This window comes from Sinocyclocheilus rhinocerous, unplaced genomic scaffold (assembly GCF_001515625.1).
Source record: "Sinocyclocheilus rhinocerous isolate Xijiao unplaced genomic scaffold, SAMN03320098_v1.1 scaffold642, whole genome shotgun sequence".
Classification (NCBI taxonomy): domain Eukaryota; kingdom Metazoa; phylum Chordata; class Actinopteri; order Cypriniformes; family Cyprinidae; genus Sinocyclocheilus; species Sinocyclocheilus rhinocerous.
Window position 1 is genome coordinate 1,183,852 of NW_015626390.1, and position 20,997 is coordinate 1,204,848.

The 20,997-nt window shown below is 35.0% G+C and overlaps 3 protein-coding genes across 4 annotated transcripts in view; 2 read left to right on the top strand and 1 right to left on the bottom strand.

Annotated features, from left to right (window-relative positions):
- The window catches only part of LOC107713689 (ras-responsive element-binding protein 1-like), a 59,330-nt gene extending 57,656 nt beyond the window's left edge, over nucleotides 1–1,674 (bottom strand). Inside the window, exon 1 of the mRNA XM_016519283.1 lies at nucleotides 1,387–1,674. Coding sequence (XP_016374769.1) covers nucleotides 1,387–1,426 — 40 coding nt within the window. The 5' untranslated portion in view covers nucleotides 1,427–1,674. The remainder of the gene's footprint in view (nucleotides 1–1,386) is intronic.
- An 8,578-nt stretch (nucleotides 1,675–10,252) lies between these two features.
- LOC107713715 (cell death activator CIDE-A-like) lies at nucleotides 10,253–15,641 on the top strand. Of its 2 annotated transcripts, none has more exons than XM_016519311.1 (5): nucleotides 10,253–10,330; nucleotides 11,325–11,499; nucleotides 12,454–12,609; nucleotides 13,513–13,685; nucleotides 15,558–15,641. In XM_016519311.1, exons 1-5 carry the CDS (start codon nucleotides 10,290–10,292, stop codon nucleotides 15,559–15,561), a joined length of 549 nt encoding a protein of 182 aa, XP_016374797.1. In that variant the 5' UTR covers nucleotides 10,253–10,289; the 3' UTR covers nucleotides 15,562–15,641. The 2 variants fall into 2 exon arrangements, with proteins under 2 accessions (XP_016374797.1, XP_016374788.1); XM_016519302.1 differs by lacking the exon at nucleotides 15,558–15,641 and adding an exon at nucleotides 14,372–14,516 and having other exon boundaries at nucleotides 10,259–10,330; nucleotides 11,361–11,499.
- On the top strand, nucleotides 15,581–20,678 carry tubb6 (tubulin, beta 6 class V). Its single transcript, XM_016519291.1, has 4 exons — nucleotides 15,581–15,738; nucleotides 17,122–17,230; nucleotides 17,597–17,707; nucleotides 19,607–20,678. The coding sequence occupies exons 1-4, from the start codon at nucleotides 15,682–15,684 to the stop codon at nucleotides 20,668–20,670; spliced, it is 1,341 nt and encodes a 446-aa protein (XP_016374777.1). The 5' UTR covers nucleotides 15,581–15,681; the 3' UTR covers nucleotides 20,671–20,678.
- The last annotated feature ends 319 nt before the right edge of the window (nucleotides 20,679–20,997 follow it).

The window sequence follows — 20,997 nt, forward strand, 5'->3', positions numbered from 1 at the left end:
TGAAAGTAGTCAAAAAAAAAAAAAAGAATTATATTGTGAACGATAAACCTAAATAACTATATTCAAAAATGATGAAAAATATTCATTTCTACCAACTTATTCATCCATGGTACCACAACTAAATGTGAAGAAACTGTGAAAGTTGAGTGATAAACACCATTCGCTTCAGCCTTGCTTTCCGCTTACTGATCTCTATATATAGATTATAGATACATTATGATAGTATCTATACATTTCCGCAATGTCAAATCAACACGCACCTTCCAGCATCACAACTTCATCTAGAATTCTGAGTTTCCCACTTGAAAATACGACTTGTCTTCAGTCATTATGATCATTTCCACACATAAATGACACAACAAATATATCCACAAACTAGGCTATTTGTCTTAAATGTAAGGCACTTGATATTGGTCATGCAATATCATTCATAAACAATGCTGTTGCAGTATTTTATCGATGATTCCCAGAGGCCTTGTGCCTACCCTTGCTTAAATAATAATAAGCAAGAGACTTTCGACTACTAAACCCCAGGAATAGCATCTTAAAAGCATACAGACACCGTGGTGGAGGATGCACAAAATGTGGCTAGTGAATTTGCCACGTTCACCTTCGTCTCTCCTAAGTTTCTGCCTCACCGAGGAGGGGCGGAACACAAATGCCTAGCAACCATTATCTAATCCATCATCCATTCCTTCAGTTCACGACAACGTTTTTAATAAAACTTACAGAAACAACATATAAACGACCTATCGTATTTACTTTGATGATGCACATCTTAACAAGTCCTAAACCGGCGATTAAACAATGTGACAGAATCACAAAACGCTTTCGACGATAAAACCAACCGACGTTACTTTACTCAAATTACCTCAGCAACTACCTGAACGGGTTCGCGATCAAAAATAGGCCATCCTTAAAGACATAAACAAACTTTGTGACGCAACAGGTTGTTGTCGAACCAGACCAAACGAACAAAAAAGCAAACAAAAAGAACTATACACATCAAAAACGACCGTTTCGGTAGTCGATAGCGATCGAAGTGATGCTCCGCAGCGCGTTAGCTTACCGCTAGCTAACAGCAGCAGACTTTGAACCCCATCACCGCTTGAAACAACTTCCATACAGCTTTAAAAAGTTAGTAAAGATAACCACAAAGTTGTGTGCGCAGAAACACGCCGATGTCTTAAAGAAACGGCGTTGTTTGGAGCAGGTTTGGGCATCAGGTCTCTCCTCGCGCAACAAGGAAGCTGAAGTTGGAAAAAAGGTGTCCTCTTAACTTTCCCACTGACTCGAACGCGAAGTTACGCTAAAAACCTCAAATAAACGCACAGAACCAAAACAACAGGCCCAAGAGAGAGTGTTTAGGAGAGCCGAGTAACTTACGTTTGACTTTGTTGGGGTTGGGTTGCTTTCGCCGAGACATGATGATGATGGTGATGATGAGCTGAGGAGAGAGAGAAAGAGAAAAAAAAACAGAAAGAAGCTGCAAAAGTTGTTCCGGAGAGGAATCAAAATGGCGTTTGTAAAAGATGTGAAAAGTTCGTCAACTTTGCGGTTGAGTTCCCACTCTCCCAAATTCCCCCCACGCCGAGATGCTTTAGGGAGGAGAGAGGAAAACGCTCATTTCGTTTTCCTCCCACTGCGTGTCTCTCTCTCTCTCTCTCTCTCTCGCTCTCTCTCAAGCTGATAAGTATCACGTGTTGCGCCTGCTCTAGTCTCCAAGGGGACGCGCGTTACTGAAGCTGCAGCCGCACACAAGCATCCCACACGCAAATACTTCGAAAGCAATACTCAAAACACATAAAAGTGCATCTTATCTGTATTAGCATGATGTCATGTGGACAGGAAGGCACAAAAAAATTCTTTTTCAAAAAATAAAGACAAAATATACAAAGTAATTAACAAAGAAAGAACAATGTGATGTAAAATAATGTTAAACAGATAAAAAAAAGGAAATGTAAATATTAATAGTTGTAGACGTAAATCTAGGCAAACTACCTGTATTAATATTATCCCATATGGTTAGGAAGGTTGACAAATATAATTCAATAATCAATAATTAAAATATAATAATATTAAGATAAGTAAATAAAATACTACTACTACTACTACTACTATTATTATTATTATTAATAAAAATCAAATGAAAATAATAATCATAGTCAATAATAAAATATGGTAAGTAAAATATTAACAATAAAAATATTATTATTAAATCAAATGAAAAACAATAGTTAATCTTGGAAAATTATAATTATCTGCATTAACATTATTAATAAAATATAAACAATACAAATGATTATTTTTTGTTGTTTTGTTGAAAATTAACAATAATTCATTACATGACAACATTAATTAAAAACTATAAATAACACACAAATAACACTATAACGCTTGTGTAAATTGATATTTTATAGTTCAGTGTTTTATTGGTATGACAAACACTTGTACTTTAACAAAAAAATACACAGTAAATGAAAAATGGGAAAATAAAAATAAAAGTACCGACGTCAGTGATAAAGGTGCAAAGAAAATAACATTAATAAAACTTACTTTTAAGAACTTTACATTAAGAAAGTTTTCGGTCTGTCATGCAACAGACTGTACTGAGTACTAAATGTTAATTGACTTCAGATGGCAAAAGAAATATTGCATGATGATTGGATTTTGCAGGGTTTTATCAACTGTAAGGTTTTGTCTGTTAAAGCTGCGAATTCCTCGTGGTGCTGATAGCAGGATATTAGACCCTCCCTGTCCAGCTCAGGCTGATTAGACCGGCCAAACCTGCCCCCGCGACACGCAGTGAGCATCTTTCCATTGTGATACTGGATATTATAATTGATCCACTACTGAGAACTTTATCATGCTTCAATTCTGATCAATTGCTACACAAAACTCCAGCTGTGTTTACTGCTCATATTAAACGAAAAGCACGGTTTGGCATTTCCAAAGTGGCTTTTTTCCCTCTAGTTTTGAATGTATCGGTTAAGGAGGTCTTGTAGTCACTATATGGGTCAATGAATAACTTGTTCAGGCGGTTTATCATTTCCTCCCAAAGTCTGCATGGTTGTTGAGTGTTCAAGTCATGCATCTTTGCAGAACACCACCAAAAGTGAAATAACTTCAGTTTATGAGTCAAATATGTTAATTAGCAAATTAAAGCAATGGTTCGTTTCTTTCATTATCACGCAAACTGCACCTAAAGCACGTTCTGGAAGGCCTACAAATCTAGTGCGCAGTACACAAAGTAAGACAAGATGCAGCGAGACCTCCATCTCCAAACTAGCCGAAACTTGAGAGTGATGTTATTTATTGACCGTTACCTAGGCTTCCAAATGCAACCCTGTTGCTAGGGAACAACCTTTCACAGCAACAAAAGGTTTCCTTTATCCTCTGTGAACGAGCCTGAAAGAATACCTCCGCAGCGGCGCGGTCTGAGCCATCCCACACTGCACTGCAGGCCGCTCCGTCACAACACACTGCATATTCTGTTATATTAGCTGTCAGTGAATCAAAGTGGTGCTATTTCCTCAATTTAAAAATGCAAACATCTTAATCAGACCGTTAGGGAAACTCCTGGACAAATGATGGATGGCAGGACGAAGCTGCAGCAAAAGACATACTGAACTTCTCATGCTAGCGAATTACAAAACATGCTTGATTAAAGAGAATTTTGCACACGGATTTAGAGCAATAACTGTCCAAATGTGGGAAAACCAGAATACCTGTATTGTAAAAAAGCAGTTTTTAAATAAGAAGATTGCATAGGTCGCATTTGTCGGTTCTAGTAGACTCTTTAGCTTCTTCAGGGATAAGGGTGGTTGGAGAAGAAGTGAAAAAACAGGTTTGCCATGGTGATGGATGATTCTTGGCTAACAGTCGTTTGTCCTGCTGCTCCCTTTTTGTTGCTGTATTTGGTTACTGTGGGCCTGAGGAATTAATTGAGCTATCTGTTTATTAATAAACAACATTAATGATGTACTGACTAAATATATTCACGTTTGTGCATTTATCAGCCATTGAAACATCTGTGGTTCCTCCTCACTGTAATATAGATACAAATAACCTTTGCTAAGACTGTTTGAAGCTTTATAAAGTTGTTGATCCTGTTAATATAGCAAACTATTGTATTGCATTGCTAAAAAGCATAATCTTACCAGTTGTTCGCATGCTTACCTAGCTAAAAAATATAGTATAAGAATATTTTACTAACATTCCCGTTAAGTTATGAAAATGTTATTTCTGAAATATTCCCTAAACGTTCAAAACATCATTTTTTATGTTTTTTTCCCCCGTTGGTTATATGAATGTTAATGAAACATTCCATTTTATAATTTTGAAAACATTATGAGAATGTTACTTTTGAATTAGAACATTAGATGAACATCAAATATATAAATTTTTTGTGCTAACAATTTTCTATTAATGTTACTGGAAGAACATTTGTTAGATGTCTAGTGTCTTTAAATGGCTCTAAACTTAGTTTTGAACTTTCTAAAGTTGTCTGCTAATACTAGCTTTGACCACAAACAAATAAAAGCCTCACTTTGTATTACGAATCAAAACAGATGATGAAACAGCTCGTCTTTCAAGCACAGAATGAACTAAATGAATTTCCCAAACTGGGCTATGCTTACGTTTTCATTTTCTCAGAAAGTGAACGGTTTACTGAAGTATAAGTATATGTATATAGCTCAGAATGATTATGCAATGGCTTTCGCAATGGAAGTTCTGGTCTGTATGAAACGAAACGAGTAAGTAAATGTATTTGAAATAGGGAAGGAGGCAGATCTAATCTCTGAGGAAGAGAGAAGACACTGGCATGTGGACACTTCAACCAGACCTGCCTGTTTAATATTTCATGTGCACATTAGGACTGTATCTTTCTAGATTATCAGGTCTCATCACTCCAAATGAATGGAAGGTATGTGATGAATGTATGTGCTGTCATTATGAATGGGCAAACACTTTGTATTTGCTTGTGTTGCTTGCAATTAAATATGGTGTCTAATATCTTGTGCAATTGAAAAAAGTTCAATTTTTCACTTCTTCATTCAGTAGGCCGATACATTAACTTTGTTTCAATACGTTCTTGGGACAAAATCTAAAAATCTAAAATAACAAACAAAAGTGATTTTTAAGAGGACTTGAAGTCGATGCAGTGCAGCTGTTTGATCCTGATGGGAGTGAAGCAGAGGAACATGGTCAGAAGAGTTAATGGCGCCATCTACTGGTGACAGTCAGAATTGCGCTGTGCTACATTTAAATTTGCAAGACTTCTGTGTGAAAATACTAATATTTAGTGTGTGTGAACTGAAGCAGTGTTATTTTAGTATCACTGAGATATTATAATACTTTATATTCATATTTTGAATCATTGTAAAAAATATTTTTCGTTTTAATTTTAATTTTAAAGTTTAAAGAGGTCATATGACGTTGCTAAAAAGAACATTATTTTGTGTATTTGGTGTAATGAAATGTGTTTATGCGGTTTAAGGTTCAAAAAACACATTATTTTCCACCTATTTATTATAAAACTGTCAAGGGTAACCAATATCTTTCTATGCTCGCTCACCTCCTCTCCTGCTTCCACAAAACTTAAAACGTGGGAAATGAGGAAGACAGAGGGGCTCGTCCCGTTTCAAGATTGTGTGACCATTTAGCCACAGCTCATATGATGAATAAAGCTCATCGATGGACTGCCCTTGTTATGTGCAAAGGTGAAAACTCACTCAGAATCAAGGCCAATCTGATTTTTATAAGATCGGTTAATCTCTCAGGGCAAGGCAGGAGAGTGAAACCTACATCCTGCAAAGGGTCTGAGACAATGAAATGGAAAAATGAAAGCAATTCACTGTACATTTTAAAATGAAAATAAAAGAAAGATAAAACAACACAAAAGCAGAAAACACACACCACTGTTCAAAAGCTTGGGGTCAGTAAGAAAAAAGGAAGTCTCTTCTATTCACCAAGGCTGCTTTTATTCCATCAAAAATACAACAATTAACAGTGAAGTATTATTACAATTTCAAATAACTGTTTTCTATGCGCATATATTGTAAAATATAATTTATTCCTGTGATCAAAACAGAATTTTCAGCATCATTACTGCAGTCTTCAGTGTCACATGATCTTCAGAAATCATTCTAATATGCTGATTTGCTGCTCAAGAAACATTTCTGATTATTAGCAATGTTGAAAAGAGTTCTATTTTTGTGGAAACTGTGATACATTCAAATTTTCAGGATTCTTTGCTGAATATAAAGTTCAAAGGAACAGCATTTATTTGAAAGAGAAATCTTTTGTAACGTATAAATGTCTTTACTTTCACTTTTAATTGATTTCACATATTCACAGTGAATAAAAGTATTCATTTCTTAAAACATATATCTTACTGACCCCAAACTGTTGAACAGTAGTGTATGTCACACTGATCTCACCGCAGCTCCTGTAGGTCGCAGGACTGTGTGAACCGGCCACTGGGGATCCTGAGAGTGAACCTGATTCATCTGAACCATAATCAGAATCAGAACCAACAACATATTGTCACACAGTCGTGTCTTCATAGCTTGCAGGTCGCTTTAGACCCAGAGTCTGACTAACGTAGGTGAAATACGTGGTGGAACAGGGCAACTTAACTTCTCATTTAAGTCAAGCGCCTCAGACAATGTCAGCACGTCACAAGTTTCACTTCCCATCTTCATGTCAATGCATCTTATTAACATGCCCTAGAGCTACTTCCTAATATCCAAAACAACAAGATATAGTTATGTAAATTGCATTTGTAATAGTACCTAAATTATTACACTCTGTAAGAACAGCATCTCTCTCATCATGCCTCATGTATAGGGTTTAACAGTTCATCTAAAAAGCGTCACAATTAAATCATTCATCTAAAAATGTCCAACTTCTCTTTTCATTTTAGTACTTTCTATAATGAAATTATGAGAAATGAGTTTCATTTTCCATATCATTTTGGTTTGTTAGTCTGTTTGTGTTTACTCACAATTTAAATTTTTATTTATTTATTTATTTATTTTAAATGACCTTTTGAGAAATAAATTAATAGGTAGAAAAGCAAATTCTTTCTCTTCTTTTTCAGATTCAGCATTGTTCAGCACTTTTTATGCTGGTGTAGTATCAGTATCACTTTTTTTCTTTTATGAGGGATCAAGAGATGATGAGAAGAAAACGAGGAAACATGATTTGGAAAAGTCACAAGTTTGAACATGTAGCACCAACTCGCTATACATTATCTCCAATACCTATTAAGGTTTTATCTGCTGAATGGCCACTTTTTGTCCAGCTTCTGAAAATAAAGAGACCTAGAGTTCATAGGCCTTTATTTGATCAGTGACAAAAAATAAATGTTTCCATTAAGGGGCAACATTTGCCCCTTTAAATGGATTTCTATGGTCATTTTTAGAACATTTATAAAGGATTTTTTCTCTAACCATATCAAATATATGTGACCCTGGAGCACAAAACCAGTCATAAGGGTCAATTTTTGGAAATTGAGATTTATACATCATCTGAAAGCTAAATAAATAAGATTTCCATTGATGTATGGTTTGTTAGGATAGGACAATATTTGGTCAAGATACAACTATTTGAAAATCTGGAATCTGAGGGTGCAAAGAAATCTAAATATTGAGAAAATCGCCTTTAAAGTTGTCCAAATGAAGTACTTAGCAATGCATATTACTAATAAAAAAAAAAATTACAAAATATCTTCATGGAACATGATCTTTACTTAAAGGTGACATATCATGAAAATCTGAAGAACGTAAACTTGTGTGTGAATGAGAACTTCGTTTAGTACTCCCATGCTGTGACAGCCGCTTTCTGTGCGTGTGCTTCGGATGTGTGCGCTCAGAAAACTGAAGTTTAAACTCATATGGTTTAAAACGCATGATAAACATGATAATCAGAACCAAAAACAGATGTTTTTTAGCAGGTAGGAGCAGTAATGGAGCAGCTCTATTCTGGAAAAGGGGGCGGGGAGCAGCAGCTCATTTGCATTTAAAGAGACAGGCCCAAAAAACAGCGTTTTTCTGCTTCCACTCAAAATAGTCATTTTCGAAATGATATAATAAAAGATCTGTGGGGTATTTTGAGCTGAAACTTCACAGACACATTCTGGGGACACCAGAGACTTATATATTGTAAAAAGGGGCATAATATGTCTCCTTTAAGTTTGAATTTACAATACTGACGTTATAGAGAAGAACGATCCTCACATTCTACCCGTACAAATCTTCAGTGACAGGGCATTGCCTAAAAGTAGACAAATGTTTATAACAGAACGAGTCATATTCCATGAATTACCAGGTTTTTTGCGCCCTCTTGTGGTTTATTATTATTTTTTTATTTTTTTATTCTACTGCATCAAATGGTACGTGGTTGTGTTCGCTGTCGGTTTAAGCATGCATACAGACCTTTGAACAATGTTATTTCTTTATCAACACAGTTTCGTTTAAGGGTGCTTTGGAAACAGATCCTTTCTGACTTTAAAATGAAATAGAAAGACATAGAACAAGGCAACATAACATTCCCAGTAGCCAATATGCAACTGTAATAATGAGTTAGGCCTATATATTTTTTTGTTCTTTTTTAAGGACAGCATCTCACACATCCTGACTTCTGAAAACTAGTTTAAAGTCTCAGATGTAGCAACAATTCACACAGTAATTTATTTGAATCCATCCATTTTACCTAGTTGAACTTGAACACAGTCTCATATGTTTGCTCTAATAATTTTTAATAGGTTATTCATAACAAAAACAACAACAACAACAATAGTAGGCCTAATACAACAATAATAATAAAACATTAGCTCAGCATTAGCTAAATGTAAATGTAGTTATTTTATGATTATTTTGTTTGTCTGTAAATGTGAACAGTAGTAGTAAGCCTTTACTCCTCTTCTACAGAGCACAAATGGCCAGCAGGTATTTTTAAACACATCCGATTTCATAATGGTATTATACGGACTCATGTCATAATCATGGAGCACTGCATGATCCATTCCAGCAGCAGACTTTTGTAATTCATCATACTTTCACAACCTAGAAAACAACCAATATAGCATTGTGTTAGAAAAGACCTGAATTTATTCACTAGTGGGCATTAGTACAAACTCCTCCTGCGGGTCACACGTCTGCTCAGAGCATTAGTGTTTTCAGTTACAGCTCAGTGGATGTGTTCTGAACGTCTCCAGCAGTTCTGTGAAGTATGGAGTACGCCAAAATGAATTTACAATACTGACGTTATAGAGAAGAACGATCCTCACATTCTACCCGTACAAATCTTCAGTGACAGGGCATTGCCTAAAAGTAGACAAATGTTTATAACAGAACGAGTCATATTCCATGAATTACCAGGTTTTTTGCGCCCTCTTGTGGTTTATTATTATTTTTTTATTTTTTTATTCTACTGCATCAAATGGTACGTGGTTGTGTTCGCTGTCGGTTTAAGCATGCATACAGACCTTTGAACAATGTTATTTCTTTATCAACACAGTTTCGTTTAAGGGTGCTTTGGAAACAGATCCTTTCTGACTTTAAAATGAAATAGAAAGACATAGAACAAGGCAACATAACATTCCCAGTAGCCAATATGCAACTGTAATAATGAGTTAGGCCTATATATTTTTTTGTTCTTTTTTAAGGACAGCATCTCACACATCCTGACTTCTGAAAACTAGTTTAAAGTCTCAGATGTAGCAACAATTCACACAGTAATTTATTTGAATCCATCCATTTTACCTAGTTGAACTTGAACACAGTCTCATATGTTTGCTCTAATAATTTTTAATAGGTTATTCATAACAAAAACAACAACAACAACAATAGTAGGCCTAATACAACAATAATAATAAAACATTAGCTCAGCATTAGCTAAATGTAAATGTAGTTATTTTATGATTATTTTGTTTGTCTGTAAATGTGAACAGTAGTAGTAAGCCTTTACTCCTCTTCTACAGAGCACAAATGGCCAGCAGGTATTTTTAAACACATCCGATTTCATAATGGTATTATACGGACTCATGTCATAATCATGGAGCACTGCATGATCCATTCCAGCAGCAGACTTTTGTAATTCATCATACTTTCACAACCTAGAAAACAACCAATATAGCATTGTGTTAGAAAAGACCTGAATTTATTCACTAGTGGGCATTAGTACAAACTCCTCCTGCGGGTCACACGTCTGCTCAGAGCATTAGTGTTTTCAGTTACAGCTCAGTGGATGTGTTCTGAACGTCTCCAGCAGTTCTGTGAAGTATGGAGTACGCCAAAACCTTGGTTCCCACATCTCTAATGAGGTAAGAGACTATTAATATTTTAGGTTTCAGTGTTAGAGGTCAACGGGATTTTTGGGGAGTCTCTTGGTTATTTGTGTAAATACAAGCTTGAAATTCTTTATAGAATTGTTGTATTATTTTAAATTTTATTTAATCTCTTAATAGTAGCACTAATTAATAGTAACACAATAGTAACATTCATTAATGCAAGTCATGACAGCCTATGTTTTCCATTATTTGAACTCAAACCATTTTAAACAATTTCAACATGATTTTTTTAAGTTACACAAGGTTCAACTTGATTTTTTTTATTAAAGTCAGTTTTGATATTATTTAAGTTGAAATGACTTATAAGGAAATGTTTTACAGTAACATGAACTAACAATAAACAATACAGCATACATTAATCTTGTTAAATGGTGATGTCTACATCTGCTAATACATTTTTAACATTTCAAATGGTATACATTAACAATGTATTAAGAGCAAACACATTAATTAACAATGAACATTAATATATTTCTAAATTAGCATTAAGCTATATTGTTCATTGTTAGTTTTTGATATGCAACAAATTGACCCTTATTTTAAAGTATTAACTTTTTAATTTAAAATTCATCATACACAAATCAAATAATGAAACCCCTGTAAGTGAAATACTATAAAACTACGGTGAAAGTGATCTGTACTCTGCTAGGAAAGTGTTTTATCAAGCATTGCATTATTGCTGCAGTAGCAGACGCAGTAAACAGTTATCTTCTTGTTTATATAACCATAACTCACTCTTAACAAACAAGCTGTTATTTCTGGAATTCAGACAAGCTGTAGCTTTAGATTCACCCCTGAATGGTGCATACTACATTAAAGGTACATATTAGTAGTTTAAAGAACATATCAAGGAAATCGCCCCAGTGACAGTTTTGTACCTTTTTCCTAATAGACTATCCTGAGATTGCAGGTCTAGTTTTGACGTTAACCACTCAGACAACAATTATTTCTCTGTGCCATATTAAAGGGTCAGCTCTGATGGTGTGTTGATGTGGTGCTGTAGGTCTGTGTCGTCGGTGCAGACGTCTCTTGCCCAGCGAATGCTGCCCCCTCCTCAGCCCCGTCCATACAAGGTCTGCACGCAGAACCGCCGCAGGAGGAAAGGCTTCACCGCCAGCTCTCTAGCAGACCTCATGGAGCAGGTCAGATCTCTGGATGTCGTGCATGATGCTGCATACTGTAGCAGGTGTTATTTACAAGTTACACTAATATTTAGTTAGTTAGTTATACACTAATATTCAATGCTGCATTCATGCAAAAAACTAAAAAAGAATACAATAAAAACAGCATTACTGTGAAGTGCATTATTGTGATGTATTATTACCATTTATATAACTGTTTTCTATTTTAATGTATTTTAAAATGTAATTTATTTCTGTCATGGCAAAGCTGAATTTTCAGCATTTATTTCCAACAAAATTTTTACAAAATGTAATGCAACCTTGCTGAATTTATTCATTTCTTTCAAACAAACAAATACATACAAATTGTATTGACCCCACGGAATGGTAGTGCATTTCAGTTTATTATTATTATTATTATTATTTGAGTTTCAAAAAATAAAAAAGCTAAAAAGGCTTTGAAACAATTTTCACTAAGAAATTGCTAGTAAATTTCATGAATAACTACAAAAATGGCAAGTAACACAGTAGAAAGTAGAAAGACTGAAACTTCTCGTAAAATGTACTCTAATAATCGTTGTTTTATTTACAACTCATTAATTTTGTTTATGCTTGCCGATCCAGAAAATCTGATTTTCATTTATTTTGCAGTCATCGAAAACATGCAGTATCAAATGATTTAAAAATATGGAAGAGTCTTAGTAATGCGCAATAGCAAAATATTAAAAGTCATGGAAATATGTAATGTGAATATATGTATTCCTAAAATATTTAGTGGCTCTCTGTGCAGTTGTGCATGCAAGCCCACATGATAACATCAGTTTATTCACTGAGCTTCAGTCAGATCTTACTGGAGATTTCTAAATGAATTAATATACTAAATATAATCGTTTGTACCAATTGCACGGCTTGGTACATGACATACAAAGTTAAAACACACAGTCATATGTGGAGTCCTAATATCTCTCTCTACAGGTGGCCAGTTCTTTCTTGATAACGTGTCAGTTCCTCACACTTGTGCTGGAGGATGATGGGACGGTGGTGGACTCTGAGGCTTTTTTTCAATCTCTGCCTACAAATACAGCATTCATGGTCCTGGAGAAAGGGGAAGCGTGGACCCCCAATGAACTGGTACAGCAGTTATATGCATTTTTAATTTGTAATTTAACAAAATTTTTAACTAAGTTATCTTCATTATCTGCATTATATTCAACAAGACAAAATATTATTTTGAAATAAATAGTCTAAATAAATAAACAAATAACTTGCGGAAAAAAAAGTTTCAATATTTTATCTACCTGCGCATCATGTGGCTATTAACTGACATATGGGAGAACTGTGAACATGCAAATGTGTTGTTAAATTACTGAAATATTAATTAGGGATAGTTCACCCAAAAATAAAAATTACACCATGATTTACTCACCATCAAGCCATCCTAGGTGTATTTGGGGGGGTTGAGATAGAAGAAAGTCTTATACACCTATGGTTTGAGGGTGAGTAAATCATGGGTTTTACAGAGAATTTCTGCAAACCACAGTTTATATACACAGTTTATTATATTCATTTTATATTCAAAAATAAAATGATTCTTTTTTTTTACAGAATGCTGTTTATCTACAGTGTAATACTGCATAATATATTTACACATTACTGCTGTCATATTTATGACCTGGTAGTTACGGTTTGAAAGACTGTATTTTTATGTTTCATAAGCTGTGCCCATTAAGCAACCAGTGAAAATGGATTTGAATGTGGGTCTAATCAGGATTGTTTTCCCTAGAGCTGATTAACTGTATCCCATGTGTTGCTTCATTTGCAGCTGTTCATTTATCAGTTTTGTTGATTTGAAACTTTCGCCAGCATTTGTTATTTAAAGCTTATTCATTTAATCATTGCAAGAGTTATATTTGCTGAAACAATCTTTGTGTTTTGCCTCCACTAGGGTGCAGCCTTGCATTTACCCAAAACGCTCATGACATAATCGCTCATTTCAATCTGTGCCAATCGTTGCCCTCAATCCATATTTCACAGGTTCTGCCAAGTTTCAGACAGCCAAGAAGAAGTGGAATTGCTAAATTGAGCTTTGACCTGTACAAACTGAACCCAAAGGATTTTCTGGGATGCCTCACCGTTAAAGACACACTCTACGAAATATACACACTCTCATATGACATCAAGTGCACCAGAGCCAAGTACTTTCTGAAGTAAGAGATTCATTCACACACACGCATGCACACACACACACACACACACACACACACACACAAAGATTTCCTATTGCCAGGCTGCAGTATGAATAATATTAATGTTTGTCTGGACAATCATATGTGACCCTGGAGCACAAAAGCAGTGTTAAGTCGCTGGGGTATATTTGTAGCAATAGCCAACAATACATTGTATGGGTCAAAATGATAAATTTTTCTTTTATGCCAAAAATCATTAGGATATTAAGTAAAGATATTGCTCAATGAAGATATTTTGTAAATTTCCTACTGTAAATATATCAAAACTTAATTTTTGATTAATAATATGCATTGCTAAGAACTTAATTTGGACAAATTTAAAGATGATTTTCTCAATATTTAGATTTTTTTGCACCCTCAGATTCCAGATCTTCAAATAGTTGTATCTCAGCCAAATATTGTCCTCAATATCGACCCTTATGACTGGTTTTGTGGTCCAGGGTCACATATAAGCTATAAGCATATACAGATGGATCTGACTATTAGTGAAAATGCTTCTATTCTTCTTTCATAATTTAATACAGATGTTTTCCCATTAAAAATTATGTAATTCAAAGAGCAATCTGGGATTACCATGGTATGGAAAGTGTTCCTTGTTGTTCATGTACTAAAAGGTCTGTCTTTTCCCTCTTTTTTTCCTTCTTCAGGTCTTTATTGTGGTGTTTCATGTACATGGCCAAACTGGCGGGTCAGGTTCTGCTGTGCGGCTCTGCGTATGTGTTGCGGTATATTGGGGATGAGGAATCCTCAAGCTAAACATCACGTCAGATCGAAATAGTGGGAAGAAATGAATACTGCACTCATGTTTAGTTTTTGCTTAGACTAATATCAATATATTTTTGTCCTTTTATGTGGCTTATTTCATAACTGCTTATTTCTAAAATGTACTGTGAATAAAAAAAATTGTGAACTAAAGGAGAACTGAATATTTTGCGTGTCATCTTTTATCAGACTTGTGCTAAAATGATCTGCAGTTGAACTTGTCGTGTGACTGCATTTTTAAAAGACTTTATCTGATTTACCTATCCATCAGAATGAAACTCCCAAAAGTCAAAATGTTACAAAATTATGCAAGCACATTTCCGCATTGGAATAATAATAATAATAAAGTAAATTGTGACTCTTTTTCTCGCAATTGAGTTTCTATCTCACGATTATAACTTTGTGATATAAACAAGAATTGCAAGAAAAAAAGTCAGAGTTGCGAGATATTAAAGTGCAATTCTGAGAAGAAAAAAGTCAGAATTGCTTATAAAAAAATTTTTCCTCACAATTCTGAGTTTATATCTGGCAATTCTGTTTTTTCCCCTGTAGTGGAATAAAAATAAAGTTAAATGCAAATTTTTATCTCAAAATTCTGACTTTCTCGCAATTGCAAGTTTATATCTCACAATTCTGAGATATATATATAAAAAAAAATATATATATATAAACTCAGAATTCAGAGAAAACAATTCTGAATTTTGAGATAAAATGTCGCCATTACCTTTAAAAAAAAAAAAAATTATGTATATTTTTTGGTCTGTGGCATAAACAGGCGTCCATAAAAAATAATTCCTAAAGATCCAGTTTCAGTGCAAAATTGAATAAATCTAGCTCATAATACAGAAACTGCTCTGAGTGTTGGAAAGGTAAAATATAAGTATGAATGTCTAGACTTTCTTTTAAAACCTCAGATTTAGGTCACACATGTTACTCTGGACTCTGGAGAGCAATAGCAGAACATACTGTATTTATAGAGCAGAATATATATTATTTTGCAAAGTAGGCCTAATGCAGAATCTGTGACAGTGACTAGAAGAGAGAAATGACAGCACACTTGTGATTGTGCAGCTGAAATGTCATTCAAATTCCCACCAATCGAGGCAGAGGCAGAGTGAACGCTGAAGATCGTGTGTCAGACTGAACTCACAGCAGAACCAGAGCTCATTCAGAGGAGCATCATACACCTACAACAATGAGGGAGATCGTCCACATTCAAGCCGGACAATGCGGCAATCAGATCGGAACAAAGGTTTGTTCAATATATTTTCTTTTCCTATCACACTATGCGTCGTTTTAAAACTTTACATTTTGCATTTTCAAAAACGATTTACTTTAACTTTGATGAATGGATACATTTTGGGGGGAAAATACCTGAAGCTAATGATTATAGTGATTTTCAGTAATGCCACTGCTCTAACATGCTTGCTGATTCTACAGTAAGATACACATTCTTTTTAGTGAATGAGAAACATATAGAGTGCGACCAGTTTAGTTTGATTCTCAATCATATAACTCGTCCGATCCGGTTATTTTCAGTGAATCAAAACGTAGGCTACTGCGCGACTAGTGTGGTTTGATTCCCGATCGTTACTTTTTAGTGATTGAAAAATACTCCCATTTCCGACTCTTTGAGAATTTATTTTTGTAAAAAGTCCATCCAAGTCCCATCGCTACATTTCGTTATATTTACATGTAGTTTGATCATACTTAGTGTAGGAAACGTGATCAACCCTTGTATGGCAAGCCATTTTGACTTTTATTCATTCTCAGGATATGAATTCTTGATATCAACAATTCAATTTTTACTAGTTAAAATGTTAATTCTTGATATCAGCAATTACATTTCCACTAGTAACAATGTTAATTCTTGATATCAGGAATTAGATTTCTACTAGTAACAATTGCTATTTTTGATATCAGCAATTACATTTCCACTAGTAACAATGTTAATTCTTGATATCAGGAATTACATTTCAACTAGTAAAAATTATAATTCTTGATATCTGTAATTGTATTTTCACTAGTTAAATGTCACCATAGGCTGCCATTCAAAATCAATTGTTGATATCAAGAACTAATTTCTTACTAGTTGAAATTCCAATTTCACATATTATAAATACAATTCTTACTAGTAAAAACCTTTATTTTTGATATCAGTAATCACATGGTTACTAGTACAGACGTTCTTGATATCAACAATTTAATTCAACAACTAGTGACAATGTTCATTTCTGATATCATGAATGTGATTGTTACTAGTAACAAAAGTCATTTTAGATATCAGAAATGAACATTGTCAGTAGTGACAATTAAATTGTTGATATCAAGAATTAACATTGTTACTAGTGGAAATGTAATTGCTGATATCAAAAATAGCAATTATTACTAGTAGAAATCTAATTCCTGATATCAAGAATTAACATTTTAACTAGTAAAAATTGAATTGTTGATATCAAGAATTCATATCCTGAGAATGAATAAAAGTCAAAACGGCTTGCCATACCTGCTGTGCTGAGCGCTATAGCCTAGTATGCAGAGAATCTGAACCGTCGCGCTTTATCACACAGTTCAGTTTGGGGAAACTGTCTGAAATGACATCTAAACTAACGCAAAACCACTGTGACACATCTAGTTCTGGGAAGTCATCAGCGACGAGCACGGCATCGATGCAGCCGGCAACTATGTGGGTGACTCAGTCCTGCAGCTTGACAGAATTAATGTATACTACAACGAGGCGTCCTGTAAGTATGTGTGTCAGTGTGTGAGTATGATATCAGCGTGCTTGTCTCTCCTCCTCTCAAACTCACAGTGACCTTAAATGTTTGAACGGTGTAGTCAGCTCACAGGAATTTCCTGGGCTGCTCTGACTTCACTAGCATAATGTTTTATTAAATGATTTACATAAATGAATGAAAATGAACAGGAGTTGAATTATAAATGATACGCTGGTTGTTTTTTTATTTATTAATAAATATGACATTTCTATAATTAATTTTTAAGCTAGTTAATTCATGTAACATCTGTTTTAGTGATAAAGTTTCACTGAATAACTTTTACAGCACTAAAAGATTTACAGGAATAAAAAAGATTTTTTTGTGTGTGTTTAGTTCACAAGTATGTTCCCAGAGCTGTGCTGGTGGACCTGGAGCCTGGAACGATGGACAGTGTTCGCTCTGGGGCATTCGGACAGCTCTTTCGGCCAGACAACTTCATCTTTGGTACTGTGTCAACATGTCAAACTCTCAATTTTTCATCTAGCCTACATATTATTCGTAGGACTGTTAGCTTCAAGCCAAAGAATGTGGCTCAAAGACGTTAAGATGTCCGCATCAAAATAAATTTACAAAAGTGATTTTATGTCCATAGAAAGCACATTAAATGTAAGTAAAGTGTCTACTTTTAAGGTTTCAAATACGTTTTTGGAGAATAAAATGTTAAACAACAACAACAATTTAAAGCAGTATTACGCTTATTGTCTTTGACCCATGTATAAAGAACACATATAATTGTTTTTGAAAGTAGTTTTCTTAGAACACTTGCTTTTATTCCTCCAAACAAAAATTTGTATTAAACTCATTTAAATTATTCTACAATTCTTCAATATTAATGATAACATAAGATAAGATTCATAAATAAAATTAATCAAATCTAATTATTTTTTCTGTTACATTTTCTCTCTCCCAGCACTAGTTTTGAAAGTGTATTTTGAAGTCAGATTCTGTAAAAATAATATTAATGGCACTACAGTAGTTCATAGGTTGTTTCTTTGTGTCTATAGACATCAACCTAATTTTCCACAGTGCTGCTGAATAGAAAAAAAACAGACAGTAGTCAAGTGCTTAATATCTATATCAGTTATACATAGTATGAATAGTAATATTCAGCAAGATTTTTGTTTGAAAGAAACATCTACACATTTGTTACTATTGTTACTGTTACTATATTGTTACTACATTTTCAATAATAATAAATAATTTGAACTATAAGTTACCACAACTGGCAGTATGGGAATTATGTAGCATAGTGATCAAAAATGATAATCAAATCAAATCTTATTTTTTGTTGTAGTTTTTTAGTTTCTTTAAAAATTGTATATTTGTTATGATTATGTTAAGCTGCTCAAGAAACATTATTATTCATTATTACTATTGTTGAAAACAGTTTTGCTGCCTCATAATGTTTTTTTTTTCCTTTTTTTTTTTGGAAACTGTTTAAAAAAAGAAAAGAAAATAATACTTTTATTTTGCAAGGATGGATTAAATTGATCCAAAGTGACAGTTAAGACATTTGTAATTTTTCTGAAAGTCTATATTTCAAATAAATGCTCTTCATTAAAAAAAAAAAAAACTGCTCCCAGCAAAAACTTTTTTTAACACTGATAATAAGAACAATTAATCAATAATTGAGCACCAATATTTGATAATAATTAAAATAAAAAGTCTTTAAAAAACCTGTACCCGCCTTATTCCATCTTTTTATTCCAACTTTTTACCCATAGTGTCGATCATGAGGAACTATAAATATGTGACCTTGGACCACAAAACCAGTCATAAGGGTCAATTTTTATGAGGAAATCTGAGGGTGCAAAAAAATCTAAATATTGAGAAAATCATCTTTAAAGTTGTCCAAATGAAGTTGTTAGCAATGCATATTACTAATCAAAAATTAAGTTTTAATATATTTACAGTAGGACATTTACAAAGTATCTTCATGGAACATGATCTTTACTTAATATCCGAATGATTTTTGGCATAAAAGAAAAATCAATAATTTTGACCAATACAATGTATTTTTGGCTATTGCTACAAATATACCCCAGCGACTTAAGACTGCTTTTGTGCTCCAGGGTCACATATTGTGTCCAAGTAAATGGCGGGTTGTATACACAATAATTTGACTTTTATTTTCAAATGAGGAAACAGACAACGTTCACTTATGAAAATACTCCAGTTCATGTTTTCCTGACATTCCACAGACACAATGCATCTGGAATGCATCCCAAGAATGAACATAAATGTCACGTAGGCTATGATGAATGCTGCATAAATAATTGCTACACGGCTCCCTATTTTGTTTTGAATGCAAACCCATCTACTCTTATTATATTGCTTTTGCAGGACAGACAGGTGCAGGAAACAACTGGGCCAAGGGCCACTACACGGAAGGAGCCGAGCTGGTGGACTCTATCCTGGATGTGGTCAGGAAGGAGTGTGAGCACTGCGATTGCCTGCAGGGCTTCCAGCTCACGCACTCCCTCGGCGGAGGAACCGGATCGGGAATGGGGACTCTTCTGATCAGCAAGATCCGAGAGGAGTATCCAGACCGCATCATGAACACCTTCAGTGTCATGCCTTCACCCAAAGTGTCCGACACGGTGGTGGAGCCCTACAACGCCACGCTCTCGGTGCATCAGCTGGTGGAAAACACAGACGAAACGTACTGCATCGACAACGAGGCGCTGTACGATATCTGCTTCCGTACGCTCAAGCTCACCACACCCACGTACGGGGATCTCAATCACTTAGTGTCAGCGACTATGAGCGGCGTCACCACTTCGTTACGGTTCCCCGGACAGCTGAACGCAGATCTGCGCAAGCTAGCGGTCAACATGGTGCCTTTCCCTCGCCTTCACTTCTTCATACCCGGCTTCGCGCCGTTGACCGCAAGAGGAAGCCAACAGTATCGAGCGCTCACGGTTCCTGAACTCACGCAGCAGATGTTCGACGCCAAGAACATGATGGCTGCTTGCGACCCAAGGCATGGGCGATACCTCACGGTGGCCACTGTTTTCCGCGGCCCCATGTCTATGAAGGAAGTCGACGAGCAGATGTTGGCCATCCAGAACAAGAACAGCAGCTATTTCGTGGAGTGGATCCCCAACAACGTTAAAGTCGCGGTGTGCGACATCCCACCCAGGGGACTTAAGATGGCCTCCACTTTTATCGGCAACAGCACCGCCATCCAGGAGCTCTTCAAGCGCATTTCCGAGCAGTTCTCGGCCATGTTCAAACGCAAGGCCTTCCTGCATTGGTTCACCGGAGAGGGAATGGATGAGATGGAGTTCACCGAGGCCGAGAGCAATATGAATGACCTGGTGTCGGAGTATCAGCAGTACCAGGAGGCTACGGCCAACGATGGCGAGGAAGCATTTGAGGATGAAGAGGAAGAGGTGAACGAGTGAACGACAGATGCATTTTTGCTGTTTCTTTTCTGTTGTTTTTTAAGCGGCGATTTTTACGTTTTGTATGTGGATGACTGAAGTCCTAGTAAACAAATAATGCTTGCAATAAATGCTTTTTGAGGACCACATACATTTGTACTGTGAATATTTTTGGTTTTTATAATTATTATTAATTGTTATTATTATTATTTATAAATATTTGGTATTATATACAGTACACTTGGACTTGATTAATTTATCAATGGTGCTAATAATAAGTATTGAACTGTTTGAATCAAATTATTAATTAAACACCACTTAAAAATGTCTTCCAAAATTTAAATAATT